The sequence below is a fragment of the Salvelinus fontinalis genome, chromosome 2 (genome assembly GCF_029448725.1).
Source record: "Salvelinus fontinalis isolate EN_2023a chromosome 2, ASM2944872v1, whole genome shotgun sequence".
Classification (NCBI taxonomy): Eukaryota; Metazoa; Chordata; class Actinopteri; order Salmoniformes; family Salmonidae; genus Salvelinus; species Salvelinus fontinalis.
In genome coordinates, this window is record NC_074666.1 from 55,493,133 (window position 1) to 55,520,069 (window position 26,937).

At 42.3% G+C, this 26,937-nt stretch overlaps 1 protein-coding gene across 2 annotated transcripts; it reads right to left on the minus strand.

The window, feature by feature from the left end:
- On the minus strand, positions 1-26,937 carry LOC129821360 (cytoplasmic polyadenylation element-binding protein 4-like). Of its 2 annotated transcripts, XM_055878968.1 has the most exons (10): positions 26,505-26,937; positions 24,520-25,674; positions 16,107-16,197; positions 9,986-10,009; positions 7,199-7,369; positions 6,432-6,521; positions 6,048-6,166; positions 5,609-5,723; positions 5,093-5,274; positions 1-3,995 (listed from the first exon to the last, which is right to left on the minus strand). In XM_055878968.1, the coding sequence occupies exons 2-10, from the start codon at positions 25,627-25,629 to the stop codon at positions 3,768-3,770; spliced, it is 2,130 nt and encodes a 709-aa protein (XP_055734943.1). In that variant the 5' UTR covers positions 25,630-25,674; positions 26,505-26,937; the 3' UTR covers positions 1-3,767. The 2 variants fall into 2 exon arrangements, with proteins under 2 accessions (XP_055734943.1, XP_055734951.1); XM_055878976.1 differs by lacking the exon at positions 9,986-10,009.

Here is a 26,937-nt window from a genome sequence, read left to right on the forward strand (position 1 = left end):
TTATTGTCACAGTTAAGTTTTATTCATTCAACGTTTCACATTACAAATATTTAAAAGTTATGCATACTGTTATAAATAGTTGGCTGCAAACAATTAAATAACATTAGATTTCTTTTTCATTTCACTAGCACTTCTACAGACCAACTCCTAGAAATATGGACATTTTGTATTACATAACTTAATTTGAAAGGAAAATACAAAAATAGTAACTTATAAAGTGAAATGACAATAAAAATTAAGGTGATATCTTCAGTTTAAAAAAAATATTAATAAATACAACCTTCCCATACACAGTTAAAAACTATTGACATTTTGCCATTAAGTAATAACATCATTAACAGACCAATATTTAAATATTTATTTCCTTCAGAAAATGTGAACCATATATTGTGGAGCACAATATAGCAATTAGTAAAAACTAGACACTAACATATTAAAAGCTTCACCTCAAAAATATAACAAAAATCTGATCAAAATTATAAAAAATTATACATTCCAATTAAAAATATACCAATAAACAGCTAAATACATTATTGACCTAATAATTACAATGCAATCAATCACAGTAGCTTGAAATAAACAAATTAAGCAAATGAGCACAAAACCTTTAAATGTTTTAAAAAATAACTTCAATTATTTATATTAGTACAAATAGTTTGATTTCTTTTTCTTTTCTTTTTTACAAACACCAGCATGAAAAGGATTACAATAACAGTAGAAAATGACTGTGAAAAACATATTAACATCTTCTTTAAATGTCTGCAATTAAAAACGGCATTAAAGAATTACATTGCAAAGTCTTATTCTGGAAAAAAGTTCAAAAAAAGTATTGCACATAACAACTCGAAGTTAACTTGCAACATTTACCACATTCAAGTCTTAATGTTCCCCTTCCTCCAACTAGGTTGATTTGCCTCAACAGACAGTGGAGATGAGTTATCAAGTCTTTTCAACAGTGTCCTAAAAGATGCTCAAGTCTTGCACCGCTAAAATATATTTTAGAGTTTTTATTTTTTATTTTCTTGTATATTTTTCTGTGCATCCTGCAGAGGTCTGAGTATGGGGAAGGCAAAGAGATGAACACATGGGAGGGGAGTGAGGTGTGGGGGTGTCCTTAACAAATTAAAAGTTGTGAAACATCTGGTGCACTACAACAATTCATTTCAATAGCTAATTCATGTACTTATCTTCTTTTTTTTTTATCATGCATGCTAAGGATTATAATAGGAGCTAGTTGGCAAGTTCAAGAATATACATTTTCCAATGTTAAAATATCTAAACACCAAACATCCATTCTTGTGATACGAGATTCAGCCTAATTATGAACCATCATTTGCATTCTCCTTATAATTGTTACATTCCAGCTATGGAGAGAGGAAACCAAAATAATAGAAGTTACCGTTTTCCAACTAGGATAGCCATTTTTTTAAACATTCATTTTAAATGACAACTTTTTCTCACCATGCTGTTAAGATCAGATTTTTGTGAAACATTTAGTGTATGAGATCTAATACCTTAAGCAATACACTTTCATCATTCCTCTGCAGTTTTGAAGTCGCATCAACACAAGTGTGCACTTAGTTGTAAAGATTCCTCAGCACTGAAATGTATAAAAAGCATAATTGAAAATAATATATTGAAATCACTCAACTTTTTTCTTTAAATTAAAATTTCCATATATGCAGATCTCTCAGTAACAAAAGTACAAAAGCTACCTTTCACAATGTGAAAAATTGAGGTATTGCAAAAAGGAGTTTTCCCATTTGTGAAAAAATGTGCCTAAAATGACTGTTGAAAAAAATGTTTAGAAAAGTAGTGCATAATAAATGTTTATATGTGCATGACAAAATAATTTAGCTAGAAAACACTGTACCAAAAATCAGCAGGCCATGTATAAAATAATCTTTTTCTCATTAACAGCAAATTCTTCAAAAAGGGTTTTTAACTTCTAAAATGTTCACCCACCACACCCAAGCTAAATTCATGGTGCAGAACTGGTGCATTAGCACACCATCAAGCCAACACAAGGATACGTATTTCACTAGTGTATTAAGTTATATTTCAGCACTTACTCCCTGACATATTTAACGCTAGTAGATTCAGATACTGTATGACTATATTAACCAGACCAACTGTGAGTCTTTGTTTAGCTTTTTGTGTTACATTTCCAAACCTTTTGCAGATCTATCCAAGTTACACAACTGCCTAGCAAGAAGCTTCTCCATTTTGACCTTTGGAAATGAGCGGATTGACTGGTGAAAAGGCCTGGGTGCTTGTAAGCTCAATAAATCCAGTTGTTTTCACTAATGTTTTCCTGGATTTTGACTGCACTGTTATCTATTCAAGGCCAATCTTTGGTTTACTGGTGTCCATCTGGTATTCGTAAGGAAAGGGTAGAAATTATATAAAAACGAGAATGAAAACTCTTTAAAAAATGTTTAGAAGAAATTAGCTAGTATTACTCACTACTGCACAGCCGTCTTTGCTTCCCTAAAGCGTCTATGTATAAACTCTTTATTGCAGTCTTGAGTGAATGAACTGCATGTGGGACGCACATAGTAGAGCACATTACATGGAGTATCTTCATTTATGCTTAAAACACTGGCTGAGTTAGCTCGGCTGGCACAGGAAAAGAGGTCGCTGTTCTAGCTATATCAACTCCTCTAGGTGTAAATGTGTGTTGATGACAACCCCCGACTTTTCTAATTAATTTCTCTTTTTTTAAGGGGGGGTAAAAACAAAATAGGATTGTGGATAAAGGCTTGGGAGATTTGCACACCTGCATTAATAATAATAAATGGAGAGAAGAAAAAAAACAGGGCTTTCTGCTCACATGCAGCCCTGATGAGAACTAGACCCTATCCCCTCCTCCTCTCCGAGCTAGCAAGACCACAGACACAGAGAGGGGGGTTCACTTATTATCATCCCGACACCGGCCAGCACTCAGGGCCTCTGGGAACTCCAACGCCATACATTCCTCAATAAGATGCTCTGTTCATTCTTACTACAACCCTGGTTGGATTACAAAAATAAGGAAGTGACAAAGCAGTGCCTAGAAAAGTGTGCCTTTTCGCTGATGCCGTTTCCCTTTGATTGTGGTCCTAAGGGAAAGGTGGAGACCAGCTTCTTTTCTTTAACTTATTCGGTACATTAGCAGCTAAGCTTGAGGTATTAGTTTTTGCATGTCAAAATGGAGATCAAACTCAAACGCCTGTTGTGAAATCGATCTTGTCCAGTAACATCAAATATTAGCATGGTCTTAAAACATTATTTCAAACATTTGATCTGTAGTCGTTTCTTTTTCAAACCAATTGAGATTAAGCTTTGGTTAAACTACTGGGATTTTATACTGAATCATCTGCACTCTAAAGTAAATAAATAAGTGCACTCTTCTTTAGCGACACCTTTTATATTCACATTTGCTCTGAATTACAACTGAACATACTGCTTTGAAATTCATGGTCAATGACACGCCAAATTGGATAGCAGAGTGAGAATTGAAAGCCCTTTTTTTTTATGTCTATATGCACTAATAAAATATAAAATCAACTGGAGAAAGTAAAGAATGGGATTTAAACATTTTCTTTTCCTTCCTTGACATATCTGGATATAATTCCAGTTTCTCATCTTTAAAATAAATATGAATTTAAAATTAAACATTTTTTTCAAATTAGAGCTAAAAAGTAACCAGCAACTGAAAAGTGCATTTATTTGTACAATGATTTGCGACTCCTACTCCCCTCTCTGCCTCTTTCTCTGTGTGTTAGTCAGTTCCAGCGGAAGGAGATGTGCCTAGGCCGGTCCCCTCCTTCCTTTACCAGTGGCTTGTGGAACTCCCGGCCGGCGCGTGAGTGAATGGCCGCCCAGCAGTATTCACAGTAATACTGAAGGCAGGTGACATTGGCGCAGAAGAAGGGGGCAAACTTGCCCCCACACCGGGTTCCCTGACACTCATCACACAGCTGGTCGTCCAGGACGTATGGCTTCACTTCCACCTGTAGAGAGAGATAGAGAGAGGAGAGAACAATCTGTCAGACACCCACTAAAGAATAAAGCTAGGATTCATTTACATTAATGTACACTACATCACCCATTAGTGAGGTCAGGCACTGATGTTGGGCGATTAGGCCTGGCTCTCAGTCGGCATTCCAACTCATCCACAACGATCTCAACAACCCATTTCTGTATGGACCTCCCCAAACTGTTGCCACAAAGTTGGAAGCACAGAATCGACTAGAATGTAATTGTATGCTGTAGCGGTAAGATTCCCTTCACTGGAACTAAGGGGCCTAGCCCGAAACATGACAACACCCCCAGACAATTATTCCTCCTCCACCAAACATTACAGTTGGCACAATGCATTCGAGCAGGTAGCGTTCTCCTGGCATCCGCCAAATCCAGATTCGTCCGTTGGACTGCCATATGGTGAATCGTGATTCATCACTCCAGAGAACCCATTTCCACTGCTCCAGAGTCCAAAGTTGAAAGTCACTGAGGTCTTCAGTAAGGCCATTCTACTGACAATGTTTGTCTACGGAGACTGCATGGCTGTGTGCTCGATTTAATACACCTGTCAGCAATGGCTGTGGCTGAAATAGCTGAATCCACTAATTTGAAGGGTGTCCACATATTTTTGTATATAGATATATAGTGTATCTTCAAAGATTTAACACATAACACATCATTGTACTGACATTACGCACGTCATCCTTTTTACAAAAACATTTTATCTACAAAAATTCTCAAGTCACTACAAAAATAGAGACATGTTGGCTTGGCACATACTAATTTGTAAACAATTATTCCAGTTTGACCGAGTGAAATAGCCAAATTCTTCTGCAGGAGGCAGCTGGTTAACGGTACAAGGCATTTGTTTTCTGTCCTCGTATGCCACAGTCAAAATGCCAACAAATATTTTGCTTTAATCTTTTAAAACCAGAACAATAAAGAACAATTTGTCCTTTTAAAAGACAGGAGACAAGAGCCTATTATCTGTTTTGTACAACATTTCTGTCCTTCTGCATATTTGTGTGTGTAATGCTGCATTTTCCTTAAAGAGAAAGAGGGAAAAAAACAAAAAGTCTTCACTAACCCGTTTATCGATTTCTCCATGCTGCAGTTGGACAAAACGAGCGCTGATAGCAGCAATGTAGCTCTGCTGATTAGAGAAGGCGACCCGCCCTGCTCCCTTGGGGTACTTGAGCTCGGGGTCTGTGTCGATACCGGCGTAGCACACCCCTCCATACAGCCTGTCCATGATCATTGCTAGCTCCACTGTGAAAAGAGGGAAACACAGGTTACAGATGGGTTCAAATACAGCACAGTTCCAGGATCTAGCCTCATAGATTTAATGTGACATTCCGAACTTGGCCATAATATTCCAAATAGCTGTACGAAAGTCCTCCCTTCTCCCCCCATTACACACATGCTGATGTGATGAAATGCGACGCTCATCTAACCGGTTTTAATATACCATAGAGGAGCTAGGGGCTGCATCCCAAATTCTCTATGGGCCCCTAGTCAAAAGTAGTGCACTATATGGTGCCATTTGGAACACAGCCCAGGACTAAAGTGCCAATGGGAGTGTGGACTAGGGTCAATAGGTTACCTGCACGGAGAGGGCGTGGCACCCCACCCACAAATATGGTCTTCCTGGGGTCCAGAGGCTGGGAGCCGTCCATCACAAAGTCACTGTCGTTCAGGTTCCAGGGGCGGATCTGGACCTGTTAGACACACACACACACAGGGAGACGTATGCATCACAACATGTTACGTCTTAACGTTTGTCATGTCTACCATGTTACGCTTGTAATGATGGAAAGCCAATTCCACAAAGAAGGGTGGCTGCTTGGCTATTCACTTGGTCAGCCACTGAATGGGCTGACCAAGTGTCAGCCCATTCATGGGCTCACTAGATAATGGGCTCACTAAATAATAAATGAAGCCGTAAAACGCTGCTGTGGCGCTGCGTCTTGATACCTTTCACAATAGTATGAGAGAAGGGGAGAGAAGATAATAGCAGATGGGTGATGGGGCAATCCGCTCACCGGCTTGTCTTTGATGGTGGGGCTGGACACACACAGGTAGAGCTTGCCGTCCTCTTCAATACAGGCCTCGATCAGGGCTTGCACAGAGCTCTCATCCTGGAACAGCAGGAAGGCATAACCTACAGAGCAAACGGAGGACAAGGTCACTCAAACCACCTACACGGAACAACGTCACAGAGATTACTAGAGGACTTACCTCTGCCGTTTCATTCTCTTATCTGCTGCTGGAAATGACTGTCAACGGTAAGACCGCTCTGCTCGTGAGTTTGTTTTAATATTTTAGACTATTTAGGCCTCAATAGTAAATTCTGATAGTACATTTTGATGGCAATGCCGTATGTGGCTGACGATAAGTGCAGTAGGTTGACTTAAAACGCGACTCACCTTTCGGGGGAAAGTACGATTTGCTCTCTGCCTTGTGAGGCCAGTCCACAAAGAGGTGTCCAAAGCGACGGAAACTAGCCGTTATCTCATCTAAAAGGCGAAAAAGAAAAGAAAAAAAACATTCAACTATTGCTTCACAGTAGTTATACTGTGATATGGTGCATGTGTGTAACATCAGATGCCTGTTCTTAGTGGTGTAGACTACAGGGATATGGGAGTCCCTACTACGTTGGGTGTAGATTGTAACGGTAAACAAGGAGAATAAAGCAGAGCAGATGGTAGCATCAAGAAAACAAGCAGGGCCTCAGCTGTTCTCTAGTCCCCCGCCAGCAACACCAATCTGACACGAGATGTCCTCCACTCCTTATTCGAAAAAAATACACAGAGAATGTACTACAACTATGCCTACTTAAGAGCCAAAACCCTCAGGAAGCAATAAGAACCGGGCAGAAACTGAACAAAATAACACAAGATGTTGTGTTGTGCAGGGAGAAAAATGACAAGAGACTTTCACTACGCATCGCTGCTCTTACGGCAGAAATGGGTCCCAAAAGGGAGACATCTTCAACATCCGTCGTGTAACCCTAGACTACAGCCCATGAAGACATGCACGTTCTAGACCTCCACCCCATCAACCAGGTATCCAGTCCAGTATCATCCTTGTGTTCACAGTTCATTGCCTCCACCCACGTAACCATCGTCAGCAGTGGTGTTCAGTGAAGATGTTTGTATATATTTTTTTTTTAATTATTTAAAAAAAAGGTTACCTTCATCAATATCAGGGGGGAGACCTCCAACGAAGACCTTGCGTGAGTAGCGCTCCACTCGCTCCCCGTTCTGGTGGGGGAAGCAGTGGGGCGAGCCTAGGCCAGGCAGGCTCTGCTCGCCGCGCTCGTCGTCAGGGAAACCATCCTCCATGGGGAACAGGGAAGAATGGACTGAGGAGAGGATCGCAGACAACGCAGTCAGCCAATAACAGAGGATAGCATGACTAAACACAACTCATACAACAACAAAAAGATCAATACTCATTCGGTTTATTTCCTAGGTTTATCATCAACCTGAGTTGAGTGGGGGGATATCATTGCATGGTTAGGTATGGTCTAACAATTTTAGCTACAACAACATGCCCATTTTCCAGTAGTTCATCTGACATGAATCATTGAGTGCCAGAAACAATGCTACAATAAGGCCCTGCTGAGCTGTGTTAAGAGGGACTGAGCCAGGGATACTAATCAATCTCCCGTTCTCCACATCCGTCCCCCAGCACAGAACTACACCAGCCACCCCCCAGTTTCAGCTCAAAACACAGTCCACACACCCACCCACATGAGCGCCTGCAGCCAAGCCCATGGAAGCAGCAGAGGCCGTGCAGGCCTAAAATATTGTTCCCGGCCGCGTGTCCTGGAGCCACCCCAGCCTTATTCCTAACCAAGTGACGGAAACCAGAGCTGAGCAGCTTTACGTGAGAGAGTTAACCCTGAGTCTGTACACTGTGTGTATTGTCAAAATCTAATAAAATTTTATTGGTCACATACACATTTTTAGCAGATGTTATTGCGGGTGTAGCGAAATGCTTGTGTTCCTAGCGCTGACAGTGAAGTAGTATCTAACAATTCACAGAAAACTAAAAGTAAAATAATGTAATATAAAAATACACACAAATTTTGGATACACCTACTCATTCAAGGGTTTCTTTATTTTAACTATTTTCTACATTGTAGAATAGTGAAGACATCAAAACTATGAAATAACATATGGAATCATGCAGTAACCACAAATGCACATTCTTGACATTCTCTCAACCGGCTTCGTGAGGTAGTCACCCGGAATGCATTTCAATTATCAGTTGTGCCTTGTTAAAAGTTAAATTCTTTAATGAGTTTGAGCCAATCAGTTGTGTTGTGACAAGGTAGGGGTGGTATACAGAAGATGGACTTTTACCAAATAGGGTAAAAGTACATATGGCAAGAACAGCTCAAATAAGCAAAGAGAAACAGTCCATCATTACTTTAAGACATGAAGGTCAGTCAATGCTAAACATTTCAAGAACTTTGAAAGTTTATTCAAGTGCAGTTGCAAAAAAAACATCAAGTGCTATGATGAAACTGACTCTCATGAGGACCGCCACAGGAAGGGAAGATCCAGAGTTACGTTTTCTGCAGAGGACATGTTCATTACAGTTACCAGCATCAGAAATGCAGCCTAAATAAGTTCTTCACAGATTTCAAGTAAGAGACACGTCTCAACTGTTCAGAGGAGAATGTGTAAAAAAAGGCCTTCATGGCAGAATTTCTCCAAAGAAACTTTACTAAATGACACCAATAATAAGATGAGACTTGCTTGGGCCAAGAAACACAAGCAACGGACATTAGACCAGTGGTCTGATGAGTCCAAATTTGAGATTTTTGGTTCCAACCGTGTCTTTGTGAGACGCAGAGTAGGTGAATGGATGATCTCTACATGTGTGGTTCCCACCGTGAAGCATGGAGGAGGAGGTGTGATGGCGTGGGGGTGCTTTGCTGGTGACACTGTCAGTGTTGTATTTAGAATTCAAGGCACACTTAACCAGCATGGCTACCACAGCGATACTCCATCCCGTCTGGTTTGCGCTTAGTGGGACTATCATTTGTTTTTCAAAAGGACAATGACCCAACACACCTCCAGGCTGTGGAAGGGCTATTTGACCAAGGAGAGTGATGGAGTGCTGCATCAGATGACCTGGCCTCCACAGTCACCCGATCAACCCAATTGAAATGGTTTGGGATGAGTTAGACCACAGAGTGAAGGGAAAGCAGCCAACAAGTGCTCAACATATGGGAAATCATTCAAGACTGTTGGAAAAACATTCCAGGTGAAGCTGGTTGAGAGAATGCCAAAAGTGTGCAAGCTGTCAAGGCAAAGGGTGGCTACTTTGAACACTTTTTGGTTACTACGTTATTTCATAGTTTGGATGTCTTCACTATTATTCTATAATGTAAAAAAATATATATATATAAACCCTTGAATGAGTAGGTTTGTACAAACTTGACTGGTACTGTATATGTGATGGGATGTATAGACAATATGGACACTATATGGATAGAATATGTAGTATACCTGAATAATAGTACACGTGCAGCAACAGTTAAATAGGATAGGCCTTGACTAGAATACAGTGTACACATATGAAGTGGGTAAAACAGTATGTACACATTATTTAAGTGACCAGTATTCCATAGGGCAGCAGCCTCTAAGGTGCATTGTAGACTAACTGGGTGGTAGCCGTCTAGTGACAGTGACTAAAGTACAGGGCACGCTACTGGGCGGGGGCCGGCTTGTGGTCACTGCTTGACGTGTGTGTCTGTGTGTCTCGCTCTGTACACAAACAAATGTAATGCTGACAACCACAACACCACAGACCAACAATGAAGCATGACAACTACATGCAAACACATACAGTCCCCCTTCATAAACACTGGACATGGCTGCAAAAGACAGGGTCTTTCTATGCCAGCTAAGGTAAAACCAAACAAACATAATCCACTTGAATAACCCAAAATGATTAAATTTACCTCGTCTCCTCCCATAATTCCTTGCTGCATGTAAAAACAAGACAGGTGAACAAACGAATGCATAGAACATCAACAGTGACAGTTTCATTGAAATGCTCATTCTTTCAGGCACAGCACATGCCCTTCTCCTTTGCAGTCAAATCCTACACGTGATTAGTGCTGTATTGCCTCCTCAGTGCCCAGCAGTACATGGCAGAGAGAGCCAGAGGATGCCCTTGTGTCATGAGGATCCCGCACCCACTCCCTTCCATGGGTCAGATGGCGAGCAGCTCTTCAGGAAGTCAGTGGAGGGTGGTTTTACACGCTCTCTGATACACGTGTGTGCATTCCACAGAGAAACTACCAGCTGGTGTGACTGCCTCTCTAAGACTAGTACTCTCTGAATGGTATCTATGCAGGACCACCATCTGTACGGTTTGATCACTGTCTGACCATATGACCGAGCAATATAGGCTAACACTATGAGACTCGGGGAGAGAGTCCATGGTGGATCACTGGGCTCTGTTGCACGTCGGCTTATGCATATCAAAATGCAGTTGAGGAAGCTGTATGTTATATTTTTTAAATGAACATGTCACTATCTTTAGGCAATAGGTTTCATTCTCACGTAAGGACACAAATGGGGAGCTTAGTTCTTTCATTGCATAGCTAGGCAAATTAGAGGTCTGGCTGAATGCAAATAGCATAGCCTCTGGCCCTCTGTGGCCTTATCACATGTAAAATAATAGCTTGCCTATGCAATGAAAGAACTAAGCTCCCCATTTGTGTTCTTACTTGAGAATGAAACCCATTGCCTAGAGATGGTGACATGTTCATTTCAAAAATATAACATACAGCTTCCTCAACTGCATTTCGATATGCATAAGCCGACGTGCAACTGAGAGTCCAGTGATCCACCACGGAGTCTCTCCCAGAGTCTCTGTGTCAAAACATGATTTAAAAACAGAAATTAGAATGACAAAGCTGTAAAACATTATCCTAAATATAAACCATCAACTTAGTGAATTCCACTGCTATTTAATATGAGGGACTCAGCATGAAATGTCTTTTATTACTAATGTTTAACACCCTTATTTTTATTTTACTACGTCAATATGTCTTTGTTGTAAATGTGTTGGCGCCAAACTTGTGGCAGTTGTGAAAAAAGTCAATAGCTGGAAGAGTTGCAGAGTTAATAGAAAATAATACCATTGTTGATTAGATGCTTTTTCATTGATTAGGCTATTCTCTCTTGAACCATATGGTCTATCTACTAGAAACTCATGGACAATATGGTATAATATTTTAAAAATGACTATGACATTGTTGTTGTACTACTTTACCCCTTTTTTGCCCCAATTTCGTGATATCCAATTGGTAGTTAGTCTTGTTCGATCGCTGCAACTCCCGTACGGACTCGGGAAAGGCGAAGGTCGAGCGCCAAAGGTCGAGATCCTGCCAAACCGCACCGCTTCTTGACACACTGCTCACTTAACCCGGAAGCCAGTCGCACCAATGTGTCGGGGGAAACACCGTCCAACTGGCAACCGTGTCAGCATGCATGCGCCCGGCCCACCACAGTAGTCGCTAGAGCGGGATAGGACATCTCGGCCGGAAAAAAACTCCCCTAACCCGGACCAAATTGTGCGCCGCCTTATGGTTCTCCAGGTCAGGCCGGGTGGCTGCGGCACAGCCCGGGATAGAACCCGGATCTGTTGTGACGCCTCAAGAAATGCGATGAAGTGCCTTGGACCGCTGCACCACTTGGGAGGCTTATGAATACATTTTTTTATTCTAGTTTTATTCTAGTATTCTAGTAAAAATTACTTAAGTTACAATACATTCTGTTAATTACCAAAAAGATCCAAGATTGCAGTAGATTTGGTAAATTAGTCTACCGTAGATTTCCAATCCTATCACTATTCAATTAATCTGACATCCAGAGCAAAAAAAATTAAAGATTCAGTTCTGGGGGAGACGTGTTAGAAAAGATACTAGAATGAGGAGCGGTAGGGGAACGAGGAGCTCCACCCCCTCTTTTTTTGGAGGTTACAGGCAAGTCTATGGGCCAAATGTCCCCATCCCATCCGAAATTCAAATGATGCTTACACCTGCGAAATTGTGATTTGTTGTAATTACCCGTGCTGAAGAATCTACGCACCTGGTTGCAATCCATAGTCTGTTGACAGATGCTACAACACCAGTAATTCTACATGCATCTGTCCACAAGAGATTACTATTCAATAAATCCACATCAATCATTAAAAGAACTAATGGCATAAGAATCATCCACAGAGCAGCAAACCCACACTGGTGCCTCAAGAGCGCGCTAAGCACAAACATGGTGCTGCCAATCTTGCTGACTACATTAACATATGGCTTGTTTCACCCTCCCTCCCTCCCTCCCTCCATCCATCCATCCATCCGCTAGCATGGGTAAAGCCATCAGATCACTAGCGCTATAAAACCATTTACATATCATTTATGGGCAAAGGACTATCTCCCCCTGGATGTGTGAATCCTATGCGACCTGGTGAGAGGAAACAGAGTATAAATCATTAAGAGATTCAGTTACAAGCATATGCTGCAATACACAAACTGAGCCGTGGTTACATTAGCCCACGTAGTCCATCGCCCAGCCGCCTGCTCGCTGGCACCTCATACAATATACACTAAGCCATTTGCGCGCACCCTGTTCCTCCCATGACCTCCTGCCAAATGTACTTGAGTGTTGAACTGTGCCATGCTGGGATGCCTTGGTGAAGGGGATAATGAGAGGAAAAACTCGTAATAGTAAACCCATTGTGACTGGTGTGGACCAGAGCCACGTATTTAGAGTTGAGCAATTGAGGTTTCAGCGTTGATGCATTTACATGACACTTCAACATTCTATGGCAGCCATGTCAACGCCCCATAAGCATTACATGGGGAATATTTCATGTCTAGAATTGGAACAATAATTTGCTTTGACCAACTCTCTATACAGATGGCTCCTGTGTGGACTAGATAAGAGTGCCGTGATTGGTGAAATCCGTTCCGTCACACAAATTCTCTAAGCCCCTCCCCTCCCTCCACCTATTCAATCAAAGAGAGCGAACAGGCTGGTGGACAGGCTCAGCAGTCAATGGTGACACAGAGCCAACACACCATTTTGTAACTTCTCAGAGAACAGAGTGCTCTTTTTAGTCGCAGAGGACAATGCTGGAATCGATTCAAAGCCACTTCTACAGTCCATTTTTCCCCTCTTTCCTTTTAATCTGTTCTACAGAGGTCCACGTTTGACGGTCAGATCATTCTTTTCAATTAGGGATAGGGGGGGCCGGGGTGCTGCTTTGGTACCATTGGAGCTCACCCAAAGCGACCCTGTAAGGTCAGGACACAGCCGGAGTAGGGCCTGCATCTGTGTGGATATTTCTAATGTAGAAACACATTGCCCTGGAGACAGTGGCGAGGAACTGCTGCTGCTCACAAGGCAAATAATGCATCAGAATTATGTTTTTCTCTGCCCTCTGTAGCTGGCACGCAGCACTGGGAGCGTCATTCCAATAATCAGCAAAGGCACAAACTAGATTGGAGAACATCTGAGAGGCAGAGAGCCTGAGGTGATGAGCTGTTGTGTGTGACAAAGTTGTTGACTTTCACTGTGTGGTTTAACAGCTCAATACGGAGTTGTAAAAATGAATACACACGCTACTGAAGAGATAAACATTAGAAACCCATGCCTAAGCTACTCCCTCTAACCAATCGTGACCCAGTCTGTCCTTACCCAAACAAACCAAAGAGTAGGCTAGGTGTAGAGTAGGTTGTCCTCACTGACTGACAAAAGGAACGTTCCGGTTTGCAATGTTTGCGTCACAAACCAGACGGACAACCTATAGAGACTGTCGCAAGCGTTGTATTTACATGCCCTATTAAATTTATTTTTTAAAACTCTGCGAAATCAACAAACCCCACTAGCTGCAGCTATGAAAATACCGCCCACACAACCAGCAGCTAACCCCCAAAGATGACCTCTAAAACGCCTCACTTTACATCATTAGAAACTGATTCAAAATCCAGACAGTTTTATTAGTGGTGGAGTCCCTTCCTCCACGTCACAACATCTCCACCCTCCACATCCTGGATCAGCCTGACTAATCCTGAGGATTATCCTTGCATCACTAGCACCACGGAGATGGCCTGTCAGCACACCCAGCACAAGTGCTCCATGCTGGGCCAGGGAAAGATGCACCTGTGGAGGTCTGCTCCTTCAGAGGTGCTGGCGTTTATAGGTCAGTGTAGCTGCTGCCAACACCAGTCTGCTGCGCCACGGCATTGTACGTGTGCAGCCGCACAGCTCTAATGGACCTAAGTTGGGCAGCTGCTCAAAATCCATCTGCAACGACCTCAAAAATGGGGAACTACAGGCAACTATGAACGAGAAGGAAGAGTTGGGAAGGAAAACTTAGTCCCATCAGTGATTATCTCTGCATGTCTGTTCCATTTGACTTCACACCTGAAATGGGACTTTCGTACCTAATGCAATGCAAAGTTGAGATGTCAAGTGGGGGCCGTGGCATTTCAACATTACGGTTTAATTAGAGGAAGGAATCGATGCAAACACGTTCGTTTTCCATTGTAAATTAGCATCTGCTGCTGATGGAACTTATGAGCTGGATCTGTGTGTGGTGTGTGAATGTGTATGGGTATGTAGGCACCTGAGCTGAGCCGTGAGAAAAACTACAACCCCCACTATCAGCTCGGGGGGGGGGGGGGGGGGGGGGGGGGTTGCATTTTTATTAATGTTTTGGACCGTTTGGAAGTTGTCAGACGCGATGTGAGCTTCTCGGAGTGAGCTCCTCTTCCTATAGCAAAAGTGACTGCTGTCCCTGTTAAGAAAGTATCAACTTCACTCTGTATATCTAAAAATGACCATATTAATTGTTTCAAGTAAAACTACCACTCATGGTGAACCTGGACAATCAAAATAAAATATAAGCCCCGATTAGGTTTATTTACTTAAAAACTTTAACTAGGCAAGTCGGTTAAGAACAAATTCTTATTTACAATGACGGCCTACCCCGGCCAAACCCTGCGAACACTGGGACAATTGTGTGCCGCCCTATGGGACTCCCAATCAGGGCCGGTTGTGATACAGGCTGGAATCGAACCAGGGTCTGTAGTGACGCCTCTAGCACTGAGATGCAGTGCCTTAGACAGCTGCGCCACACGGGAGGAAGGCTATAGCCAGGTAGTATCCAGTGGTAGCTTAGGCTACTTTTATTCCAGTAAAACATTTAACAGTGCATTTGATGAAAATAACCTAGCAAATTGCAGTGGCTCTCACAACAAATAAAGCCTAATATTGCGAAAGCCATTTTACAAACAGTTGAATGCTGAAAGTGACACGCAGATGTGCCAGATCAGGAATAGACCTCAATTTGCACCCTCTGTAGAAAAGCCTAGCATTTTGAAGTGCGTATTGGCTCTAGTTGTATTAAAAAGGTGGCAGAAATCGCTCTACCATTTCCTGGTTGCTAAAATTTTAAATAGGTTGCCTAATTTCAGTTTGTGACAAAACAAGCAGTCATTCTATAGAGAATCATTGTACCATCTATACCACTGAAATATATTTCCATAACCCAAAATAATGTATAGTCAGCTGTTTGAAATTGGTGTACAAAACCGAAAGTAAAAAACTAAAGAATATCAGAAAAGGAAGCACAGAAATAGAAATACACTTCTTAGAATTGCTTTCAACAGGAATGAAAGATCTATAACACAAATTTCTATGTGAATCTGGTCAGGTGTAGCTTTAATGGAATAGCCTACAATGTTTGTTTTCAGCTCAGATTTACTCAAGTGGCAATGGCATACAACCCGGCATAGCTTATATGCCTAGGGGTTTTATTTATTTATATCATTATTATGCATTTACCGGACCGAGGTCCCCGTACACAAATGCGTACCATTACACCACACCTTACTTCCTAGTCTACTCTAGGGCCACTGAAATGAAAACCCAAAATAAGCAGTTATCTGACAAGGCTGTCCTTGATGACCTTGCAGCAGATTTGGGAGGACAAAGGCTGTAAGATACGGCCGTTAACAGCAATTTTGTGACCGGACATGCGATCCTGGTGTTGTGTGATTGTCATCTTACCTTTCAGGGTATCTTGCTCAGCCCTCATGATGTCAATGAGAGAGTTCTCCAGGGAGTGCATGTTGAAGCCATCAAAGGATCTGGTGCGCTCCTGTGTAAAAGATAGATGAGAGTTCTGCTTTAGAGGGATGGAGCCGCCGCTGGTTAAATGTTACATTTGTTGGCCTATATTCGGAGTCCGACGCCATGAAATTTCCATTCGACTTTCATCACACACACTTCATGCATGGAATACAGAATACTGTGAATAAAGTAAATGCAATCGTGACCGTTACTTTTTGCTGCAGTGTTATAATTATTTTATAGCTTTATCTCTTACAGAAGTCAATCTGTATCTACACATTTTCGTTGCAAGTATGATTCAGTACAGAACGCAGGTCGTCGGCTCAAAAACACGCTCACTGTGCACGCAGAGGAAGCTCAGGCAAGCAATGATTGAGATGAACTTTAAACACCAGACCATGAAAAAGGGCCGACACCACGACCAAACTGGAAACGTTCAATTCTTTCAGTCAGTCGGGCACGACGTGGCAGTGCGATAAGAGAGCGCTCATAACCTAAACCAAACACGTTCTCAAGCCAGCAGTTAAACTTGTATACAGAAACAATATTGAGGCCTACTACTAAAACAAGGCAGCCTCTCACTCGCTCTCCTTGACTTGAAGGTTTTCAATGGACACTCAACACTTCCCATGACAATGGTAGTCGCGACTCATTTCTAAAAATTACTTGAGCAGCAAGCAGGTTAAACCCCTCTACTGAATGGCATACCAGAGGCCAGCCATGAATAACACAAGACAAGTCCTACCTGATGATAATGCGAGGCTTGTTGCGCAAGAGCTGGAAATGATTCACAGTATCCTTCAACCCAGGCCAGACAAGATCTGGCTGTCAAATGACAGGGGAAGCACTAGTATGAAGGCTCATGTGGTGTTCACGTCTCATATGTCATGGAATCAAATACCATGATTTCTACACAGGCCCCATTTCAGGAATTTCAATACCGTTTACTGAAAAATCCATACTTTGAATAAAATGTACGCAACATCCTATCACCTTCAGGTAAAATACACATCATGCTAGGCGGTGGGAATTGAAGCAGGCGTTTAATGCTCCATGGCCACCATTTAAAGTGATAACATTAACAACCATGGCCTTGACAGGGACAACCAAACTATTACCAGCAGGCTGGTGCTCCAGTAGACTGTGGTTTATTGTCTAAAATGCTGAGACATGAACTACTTAGTCAAATAGGCTACCAGAGATTAATAGAAAAATACTCATTACAAATTAAATTCTAGTACAGTACTAAGTAACAATATGCCATAAAGGTGTGACATTGTGCAAGATCCTGTAAAACCCTTCCGCCGCCACCACGACGCCGCACAAGCATGGCTGCTGTTGTTGCTAAGCATCTGAATGGATTGGCAACCGTAGCGATTAACTATCTGTTCTGCCCTCCTTTCTCACGCACCTCCACCCATCTGATGAACAGGCAGCAACACTCATCCCTGGAAGCTTAGAGGGCCCAGGCTACGTAGTTAGGTGCACACAAACAGCCCATAATAGCACACATGGCATGGGCCAGCTGAACCTGCCTGGCCCTCAGTATCTATCTCACAGCCTCAGAAGTTTGGTTAATCTCCAAGGTACACAGATAGAAAGGTGCACGGGTCAGATAAGGCACTTCCTTACCAAGCTCAACAATAACCTTTGAAAAAATGTTTTAAAAATGATAAAATAAAAAGTCAGGCTTTAGGCATACAAATGCTTCCTAGTCGAATCAGTTTCAGAAGAGTTATTTTGCATATATTATGGCGACATTGACATTTTTGTTTGTTTTTTCGGCTGTTTGGGCAAACAAAATGTTTTCCTCGAAGCCAGCAGAAGTTCGGGACCCGAAGTCCATACCCCTTCGTCTGTGATTGGTGAACTGTAGGGATTGTTCAATAAAGTCTGTTGTCATTCAACGCGAGACGACTTGTATTCACGCACATTTTTTCATTGAGAAATACTGCAGCAAACATCTTAGAAAACGAGTCGTTTTACATCCTAAGATACGCACTGCAAAAAACTTTAAATTAATGACAGATTAGATTAATTCAGACTATTTTGAGGTAGTGTGTACTGGCAACGGCGTCTCAAAATAACCAAACAGTACTATTGCCATTTTTTTCAAAAGGGCTTAAGGGAGTATGCCAGCACACTTTCAGTTCGCCTAACGAACTTCGGCTAGCCGCCAGCCAAACTGAAGCATGACGACGCCTTTAGTCCACATAATAGGCGAGTTGCACATATACAGGAATGTAATCAAAGAATTCCCCCGACCCCAACTATGAGGAAAAAAAGTTGCACCTTACAGAGACAAAAGAATCGAGGGAAACAGTGAGGGAGAGACCAAACCGGTGTAACAAAGGAAACTGAAGGAGAACAAACCAGTGTAACCCATTTGTATCATAATATCTCTCTCCAGGCAAAGAGCCTGTGTCTGGGAGCTTGAAGCTAGGGCCAAACTATCCAATGTGAAGAACAACAGAATAGGCCTTGATGAAACACCCTGAGCAGAATGATTAAGTATGGCATGCTAAGGGTGTTTCTGCTACAACATTAATCTACAATGTCACAGCTATACTAATGAAAAAGGGAATGGAACGGGGGGAGGGAGGTAGGTATAAGGGGGCCCAGCTTTGACACTGTTGATTTCTGTGATGCTGGTCAGAGTATTTCAAAGCCTTGCACATTAAAACACCCTCAAGCCCATTAATCCAGCCTCAGAGCCTGGTTAGGGAGGCAGGGGGTGCAGACTGGTCCCACGGGGGACCCAGATCTACTTTGGTGATAAAGTAATTAATGAACAGCAACAGAGCCTAATCAGAGAAGGGGTGTTAAATGCCTGTGACACTTCTGACATTTATTTTCTCTCTCGCTCTCATTTCTTTCATCTCTCTCTCATTACAACACACAAGATGCTTCCTGTTTCAAAACGGCATTCAAGGGTAGGAGAAGGGCGAATAGAACACAACACAGTTATGCGCTAGTCACTGAAGGTTATTTCATTATTCCAGGGACATTTGCAGAATTTAACGCCATAGGATCATTCCATAATTGTCTGATGTCCTCAAAATGTTAATAGCTGGAAGAGTGTTCTGGCCATAAACGAGGTGTTGAATGACAATGAATGAGGCTCGTTACTACAGCAGTAGAACAAAAGATTCAATCTGGAACTGACCTCAGAACAGCAGTCAGTCACACAGTCCAGTCCACACGATCAAAAACATATTCCCATTAGTACACTTAACTGATACAACAGTGATGTGAACAACAAGACATCCTGCCACATTGTGACTAAAGGTTGACCGATTAATCGGAATGGCCGATTAATTAGGACCGATTTCTAGTTCTCATAACAATCGGAAATGTGTATTTTTCTTTTTACACCTTTATTTAACTAGGCAAGTCCATTAAGAACATTCTTATTTTCAATGACGGCCTACGAACGGTGGGTTAACTGCCTTGTTCAGGGGCAGAACGACATTTTTACCTTGTCAGCTCGGAGATTGAATCTTGCAACCTTACGGTTAACTAGTCCAATGCTCTAACCACCTGCCTCTCATTGCACTCCACGAGGAGCCTGCCTGTTACGTGAATCCAGTAAGAAGGTAAGTTGCTAGCTAGCATTAAACTTATCTTATAAAAAACAATCAATCATAATCACTAGTTAACTACACATGGTTGATGATATTACTAGTTTATCTAACGTGTCCTGTGATGCATATAATCGATTGCGGTGCGCATTCGCGAAAAAGGTACCTAACCATAAACATCAATGCCTTTCTTAAAATCAATACACAAGTATATCTTTTTAAACCTGCATATTTAGTTAATATTGCCTGCTAACATGAATTTCTTTGTGTCACTTCTCTTGCAACAGAGTCAGGGTATATGCAGCAGTTTGGGCCGCCTGGCTCGTTGCGAACTGTGTGAAGACTACTTCATCCTAACAAAGACAGCCAACTTCGCCAAACGGGGGATGATTTAACAAAAGAGCATTTAGAAAAAAGCACAATCGTTGCACAACTGTACCTAACCATAAACATCAATGCCTTTCTTAAAATCAATACACAGAAGTATATATTTTTATACCTGCATATTTAGCTAAAAGAAATCCAGGTTAGCAGGCAATATTAACCAGGTGAAATTGTGTCGCTTCTTTTGCGTTCATTGCACACAGAGTCAGGGTATATGCAACAGTTTGGGCCGCCTGGCTCGTTGCAAACTAATTTGCCAGAATTTTACGTAATTATGACATAACATTGAAGGTTGTGCAATGTAACAGGAATATTTAGACTTATGGATGCCACCCATTAGATAAAATACGGAAGGGTTCCGTATTTCACTGAAAAAATAAATGTTTTGCTTTCGAGATGATAGTTTCCGGATTCGACCATATTAATGACCTAAGGCTCATATTTCTGTGTTATTATGTTATAATTAAGTCTATGATTTGATAGAGCAGTCTGACTGAGCGATGGTGGGCACCAGCAGGCTCGTAAGCATTCATTCAAACAGCACTTTCGTGCGTTTTGCCAGCAGCTCTGCTGTTTATGACTTCAAGCCTATCAACTCCCGAGATTAGGCTGGTGTAACCGATGTGAAACGGCTAGCTAATTAGCGGGGTGAGTGCTAATAGCGTTTCAAACATCACTCGCTCTGAGACTTGGAGTAGTTGTTCCCCTTGATCTGCATGGGTAAAGCTGCTTCGAGGGTGGCTGTTGTCGATGTGTTCCTGGTTCGAGCCCAGGTAGGAGCGAGGAGAGGGACGGAAGCTATACTGTTACACTGGCAATACTAAAGTGCCTATAAGAACATCCAATATTCAAAAGTATATGAAATACAAATGGTATAGAGAGAAATAGTCCTATAATTCATACAACCTAAAACTTCTTACCTGGGAATATTGAAGACTCATGTTCAAAGGAACCACCAGCTTTCATATGTTCTGAGCAAGGAACTTAAACGTTTGCTTTCTTACATGGCACATTGTTCAATTTGGTTTAAATAATGCAAAAACATGTTTCATTATTTATTTGAGGCTAAATTGATTTTATTGATGTATTATATTAAGTTAAAAGTGTTAATTCAGTATTGCTGTAATTGTCATTATTACAAAAAAGTATATATATGTGTTTTTTTTTAAGGATTATTATTTTATTTTTATTTTTTATTGGCCGATTAATCGGTATCGGCTTTTTTTGGTCCTCCAATAATCGGTATCGGCGTTGAAAAATCATAATTGGTCGACCTCTAAATGTGACCCAATGGATATCAGACTAATTGGAATGTTCGTAATGCTTTATAGATTGTAAAAACACAAAGCAGCAAGGTCTACTATAAACTAATGACTTACAGGTATTTCAGTCATACCTATTCAATCAGGATTTATGAATCTCTTTCAAATGAGAAAATATTAAATTAATTCCAGATTCAAAACGTTCAGCCTTGTATACAAGGACAATGCAATCACAATGCAATCACCAATAAGGTCCTTGTGCACAGCCCAATGTCTCCATAATTCTATTAGGTTCAATGAAAAAAATAAATGATTATGATAATCTCAATTCTCATTTTTGGAGCTGTTATACATTCAAGCAATTGTATGTCCTTCATTTAAACTAGCTAACCAGAATACCATAACCTACATCTACTAACAACTTCCCACGTAGATTGCTAATGTGGCCCTTTGGGTGCCTGCCCAGCCCCAAATCCAAAAGGCATGTTACCGGGCAGCAGGCCCTGTTCCTCCCAGTCACGGAAGGCTGTAGAGCAGCTTACACAGGGCTAAGAGGAAGTTTGGGTTTTAAAAAGTGAAAGACCTGCTTTGCCTCAGTGCAGAGAGGCCTAATAACACAGCTCTAGTACCATACCCAAAGACAGTATAGTAGGGACCAGGGCCCTTCAAACAAACTGTCTCCTATGTACAATCGTTGAAAGAATATCATGAGAGATGATACTGGTGTGTGTGTGTGTGTTCGTCCACGTTGTATAATATCATCATGACATCCCTCTCTGGGAGGCACAATCACTAATCCCTGAAAGATGACACTGGACCTAGGCAACAGACGACTATTTGTCATGGGCACCTGCACCCAATGACAAAAGCTACTCTAATACAGAAACAAACAGAGTACAGTGGCCTAGCCAGCAAAACAAACAGCCTTCCTACAGTAGTCTAGGTTGCCCTGTACAGAACTGATCTGTGATCAGCAGCACAGCCCAAGGCCATCACAAGATGCACGTCACATCTAAATAAAAAGGAGGGGCCTTTTGTTTTTAGCACCATTGTCTCTTGACAAACCTTTTGTTGCCCGTTTTTGTTCTCCCCTGAGTGGGAGCAGCACCTCCCTTCTCTTATTTTCTCCCTAAGCTGCTAGTTAGCCTAATCATGAACGCCTCACCTGTGTCAGCTTGCATGGAACCCGTGCTCTCCTACCCCACCGCCTCTGCCTTCATACCAAACATGAGTTATTCTAGGCTGAGATACAGGAGGCCTATTGAAACTTACAGTGCCATTAAGCTTTGACTAAGAGATGGGTATCACATCACTTGTATCAATGTAACTAGTTAAGTCCCTAAGGCATACACCTAAACAATTACTGAAGCCTCCTTTAAAAATAGGCTACAAACAGACATCCAGTGTTGATTAACATTAACAAAGGAAATTGGTGAGCCTATAGGCTGCTGCAATCTATTATTTTAAAACAGGTGAGTGGTTAAGAATGAATAGGGAGTGAACAAACGGGGGACAACATCTACATGTTGCCTCTGTGATAAAATGGAAACTATGTGGAGCCATTTGGAAATGCCTGGCAGTCACACGAGAAAGGCATGTGATCCATGGAAATGGGCTTGTGTTCACCATCGCTGTCCACTTTAAGCTGAAAACATTGCTTGGTCAGGGACAGAGACAAACAGGAAACCTAGTAGTCCTAGTAATGTCCTTACTACAAAAATCTGTGTTTCCCCGAAATTAATTTAGTGGCGGTGACTGACCATTGTTACCAACGCCACAAAAATAGTATATATATATTTTTAAAAATTGCCGAGATGTGCTTTTAATTGGATAGTCGTTGGCTCAATAATTGGAAGTCGATGGGAACAGCTAGCATGTCATTGCGCTAACGCTAGTAGCAATGCACTCACCCCCACCAACCTTGCCACCACTGCTGAGGAAACACTCAAAATAGAACACAACCATGAGAGTTAGCCTAGTGTGACTAAACATGAGTGCACAGTAGAAATTGAATAAATCAACAGCACTTTCAAACAGCTAACCTTAGCCTACTATACTGCATTTTGATCCAAAACAGATCCCTCTGTCCAGTCACACAAAAGTAGCCTGTCCTTTCTCTACTCAACCGTTGAATATAGAGACCATTGCAGAGAATTCAACCTCATTTCCAATGGATTTTAAGACCACAACTTCATTCTGACAGTCTCTATTCAACGCTCTGCATCCTGAACTGCCGATCGGCCCAACCTAACGTGTGAGAATATTCAGCCTCTGGAAAAGACAAATTTAAATATTACAGCCTGCATAAGGGAAACTAAAACCCCCAATCTAGCCCTCTACCCCCAATGCATTTAGAAGGCAGAGTGTCATAATCGAGCTAGCCTGAGCTACACAGGGTGATTATAAACCAACAAGGGCACAGCACTGCTGTGTGATATAGTAACATAGTAGCTAGGCTATTAGCAATATGTATCATGGTCGGTATGGCATCATGGCTGATGCAGCACTTCTGGGGGGGAAGGAGATCCTCAAAGCCTTCAAATCAGGCCTTCCAGCACATGTTTATATCAGCCCAACCCCCGCACCCACCTTCACCCCACAGACACCCCGGTGCTTAATCAATAAAATAACCTCCATGCCCTTTCCATCAATCCTATCAGTGTTCTCTGCACATAACACTTATCTAAGTCATCTTAATTGTGTGCTATCAAATTGCATTAAAAATGAGTGCATTATAAAGACGGCGTAGACCGGTAGTCTTGGGTTATTATTAGCCCTGTAATGTTAAAATCACTATTTCACGGGAAGATAGGTAATTGATGCTCCATCTATTTCTCTACCGCGTGTTCTCTGGATGAAGAAAAATATCTGATTCGTTCTAGGCTATGTCATAGCTTCTCTATCTCATATACGTGGCACCCATCACTGCAGTGGCAAAGCTATGTTAGTCATAAGGGGTATCTGGCAATTAAAGCATAGGACTAACATTAATATCGTGAAAATTCATGATATAACGGAGAGTAGGGCCTTTGGGTACATAAAACACAATTACATCTCGCTGAGTGGCTCTAAGTATGATTACAGAATTAAGAGGTATAAAAGCAGAGGGAATTATTCACTGACCTGGAAGGGGAAGATGTTCTCGCTCCTGCTCACACTCTCGTCCATCCAGGACTTGGGGTTGAAGCCGGGGCTGGTGCGGGAGTACTTCTGCGACGGCACGTGGTTGTTGGGGAAGGTCTTCTTCAATGGGGAGATTGAGTTCAGGGGAGTCATGCCTCCATTGAGGCCCCGACGGTACTCACGCCCCTGGGAGCCTCCCCAGCCACCATAGCCCCCACTGGGGCTCCAGGAGGTGGAGGAGGGGGAGGGAGAAGGGCTTTGGTAGCTACCCCAAGGTGACGGGGGCTTATTCAGGTTATTGGACAAATGCGGCAACTGGCTAAAGGCAGCATTCCTATGGGGGAAGGGAGGCGGGTGGGGGCTGGCCGGGGACCTTCGGTGCTGTTGGTGCTGGTTGTGGGGATGCTGAAAGTGGGGGTGTGGGGGATGGTGCTGGGAGATGGGTCCAATCTGGGGAGAGAAGTTTCCTCCGAAGCCTGGGCTGACATGGTGGGAGAAATTCTGGAACAGGAGGGGCCCGTTATTAGCAGAGGCAGCTGGGTTAAAGAAGCTGACATCCTCATTGATGATGGTGGAGGGGGTCTGGGAAATAGCAGCTGACCAGTTGTTGAAGCCAGTCAGGGACGAGGAGGTACTGGACTGGCACGGAGTCCCAAGACCTGATGTCTCTTGGTAGTCGAAGCCTGTCAGTACTGGGGACTCGAGGCGCAGCTTCTCTTTTCCATTGCTACCCTCAGAGGGGCCGCCCTCCACCTTGTTCTCCTCTGACCTCGCCTTCTCTAACTCAGATACGATTCCAGACTCCGGGTGGCCAGGGGATAGTAGCTGTTTTTCTTGCGTTTCTTGCATTTCCTGTTGCTGGGCTTTGGGCTTTTCTGACCCAAGAATTTCATCTTGCATGCTGCTGTGGGCAGCTGTGGCTGAAAACAGCCAAGGTGACCCATTGTTACTGCCATTACCAGCTGTGGTACTGTTTATAAAAGCACCAGGGCTTTGAGACGCATTCTGATGATGGTGTGGAGGTTGCAGATGTGGATGAATTCTAACTGGGAAAGCAGACTTGTTGCCAGTGTTATTTTGCACTAAGACTCCAAACCCGTAATCCCCCATTTGTTTTCCCACACACAATATCTGCTATCCCTTGATCTTTAGGTCCTAAAGAGAGGGGGGGGGACAAAATACACCCGTTATTATTTCAATGTTTGTAAATGAGAATCAGGCCGATAGAGAAATCAGACAGGACATTGATAGCACTCCAGCGTTCTAATTTTCTGTTGCTAACCATCTTGCTAGTCGAATAACAGTTAGCTAGCTATACTCAGCTAACGTCTGTCGAGAATAGCTGTCAATATAACAACCTTACTAACGAGACATGTTTCTGTGCCACATCAGTTCCATGTAGTTAACTATTTTGTTTGCATGCTAGCTGTTTAGCTAGAAACATATTTAACTACAGGCTCGTGACGTTGCCACAGTCCGAATATGTTACGCGCTAGCAGCTAGCCAATTTGCTAGCAACTCGGAAAGCTAGCCTACCTAGCTAGTAAACGTTAGCCTGCTATTTCGGACAGTCGACAGTTGATCCAACATTTCTAAGTCATACTAACTTAATAGCTAGCATTTTGTCGATAACAGGCGCAATTAGCTGTATAGTTGCAATAGTATTATTCAAGAGTATTTGGAAAATGTATCTAGCTAGGTAAATTTATAACGAAAATATGACAGACAAGCGACCTTGCGTGACAGCTGTCAAAGCCTATTACCTGTGTGGGTGCTATTTGGACTCGACCCTTTAATTACATAAAACTTATGACGTAGCTAGCTAACGCGTTAGCCATCTCGTTATTTATATAGTTTCTGGTTGTTTTAGGCAAAATATGAAACGGATATCATCAAGTCGATAGTCGTAGATGCTAGCTAGCTAACTTCTGAATAATCTGGCTAAAGCGACGCTGCAAACATCGATCATAAAATCCCTTTTTCACCTTTTGGTCGCTACCCTTGATCCAAGCGATGACTCGATCCGTCCTGTAGTTAACCTGCAACCTCGATGTGTCTGCTAAAATAATTAAAAGAAAGTTTGACTCAAGCGATATGGTCTTTCTATGCCTTTCGCTCATACAGTAGCTATGGCTAAACAGCTTTTCTCTCTCTCCTGACGTGTCCTGCCTGATCAATGGCACAGCCCTCTCTGGAGAGCGCTAACCTTGACTGTATAAAAAAAAAAATACGTCATTGAATTAAATATATACAACTAATTCAATACTAGTTAAGTGTAGTGGCTTATTCGGTCGGTTTCATTGTTTAAATTATTTCAAATGTTTCTCTAGTCAACTGACTTGTTCCTGTGTTTCTTCGCCGTAGCTCTACCTCTCCTCAGAACCGACCGTGGCCAAATGACAAGGTTCTCATCGGCAA

Excerpts from the sequence above, each read along its gene's own strand:
- LOC129821360 (XM_055878968.1), bottom strand. The coding sequence starts at position 25,629 with ATGGGGGATTACGGGTTTGGAGTCTTAGTGCAAAATAACACTGGCAAC. Across the intron at positions 6,167-6,431 it reads ATCGTACTTTCCCCCGAAAG|GTTATGCCTTCCTGCTGTTC; the intron begins GTGAGTCGCGTT and ends TTTGCTCTGTAG. Across the intron at positions 3,996-5,092 it reads ATGGAGAAATCGATAAACGG|GTGGAAGTGAAGCCATACGT; the intron begins GTTAGTGAAGAC and ends CTCTCTCTACAG.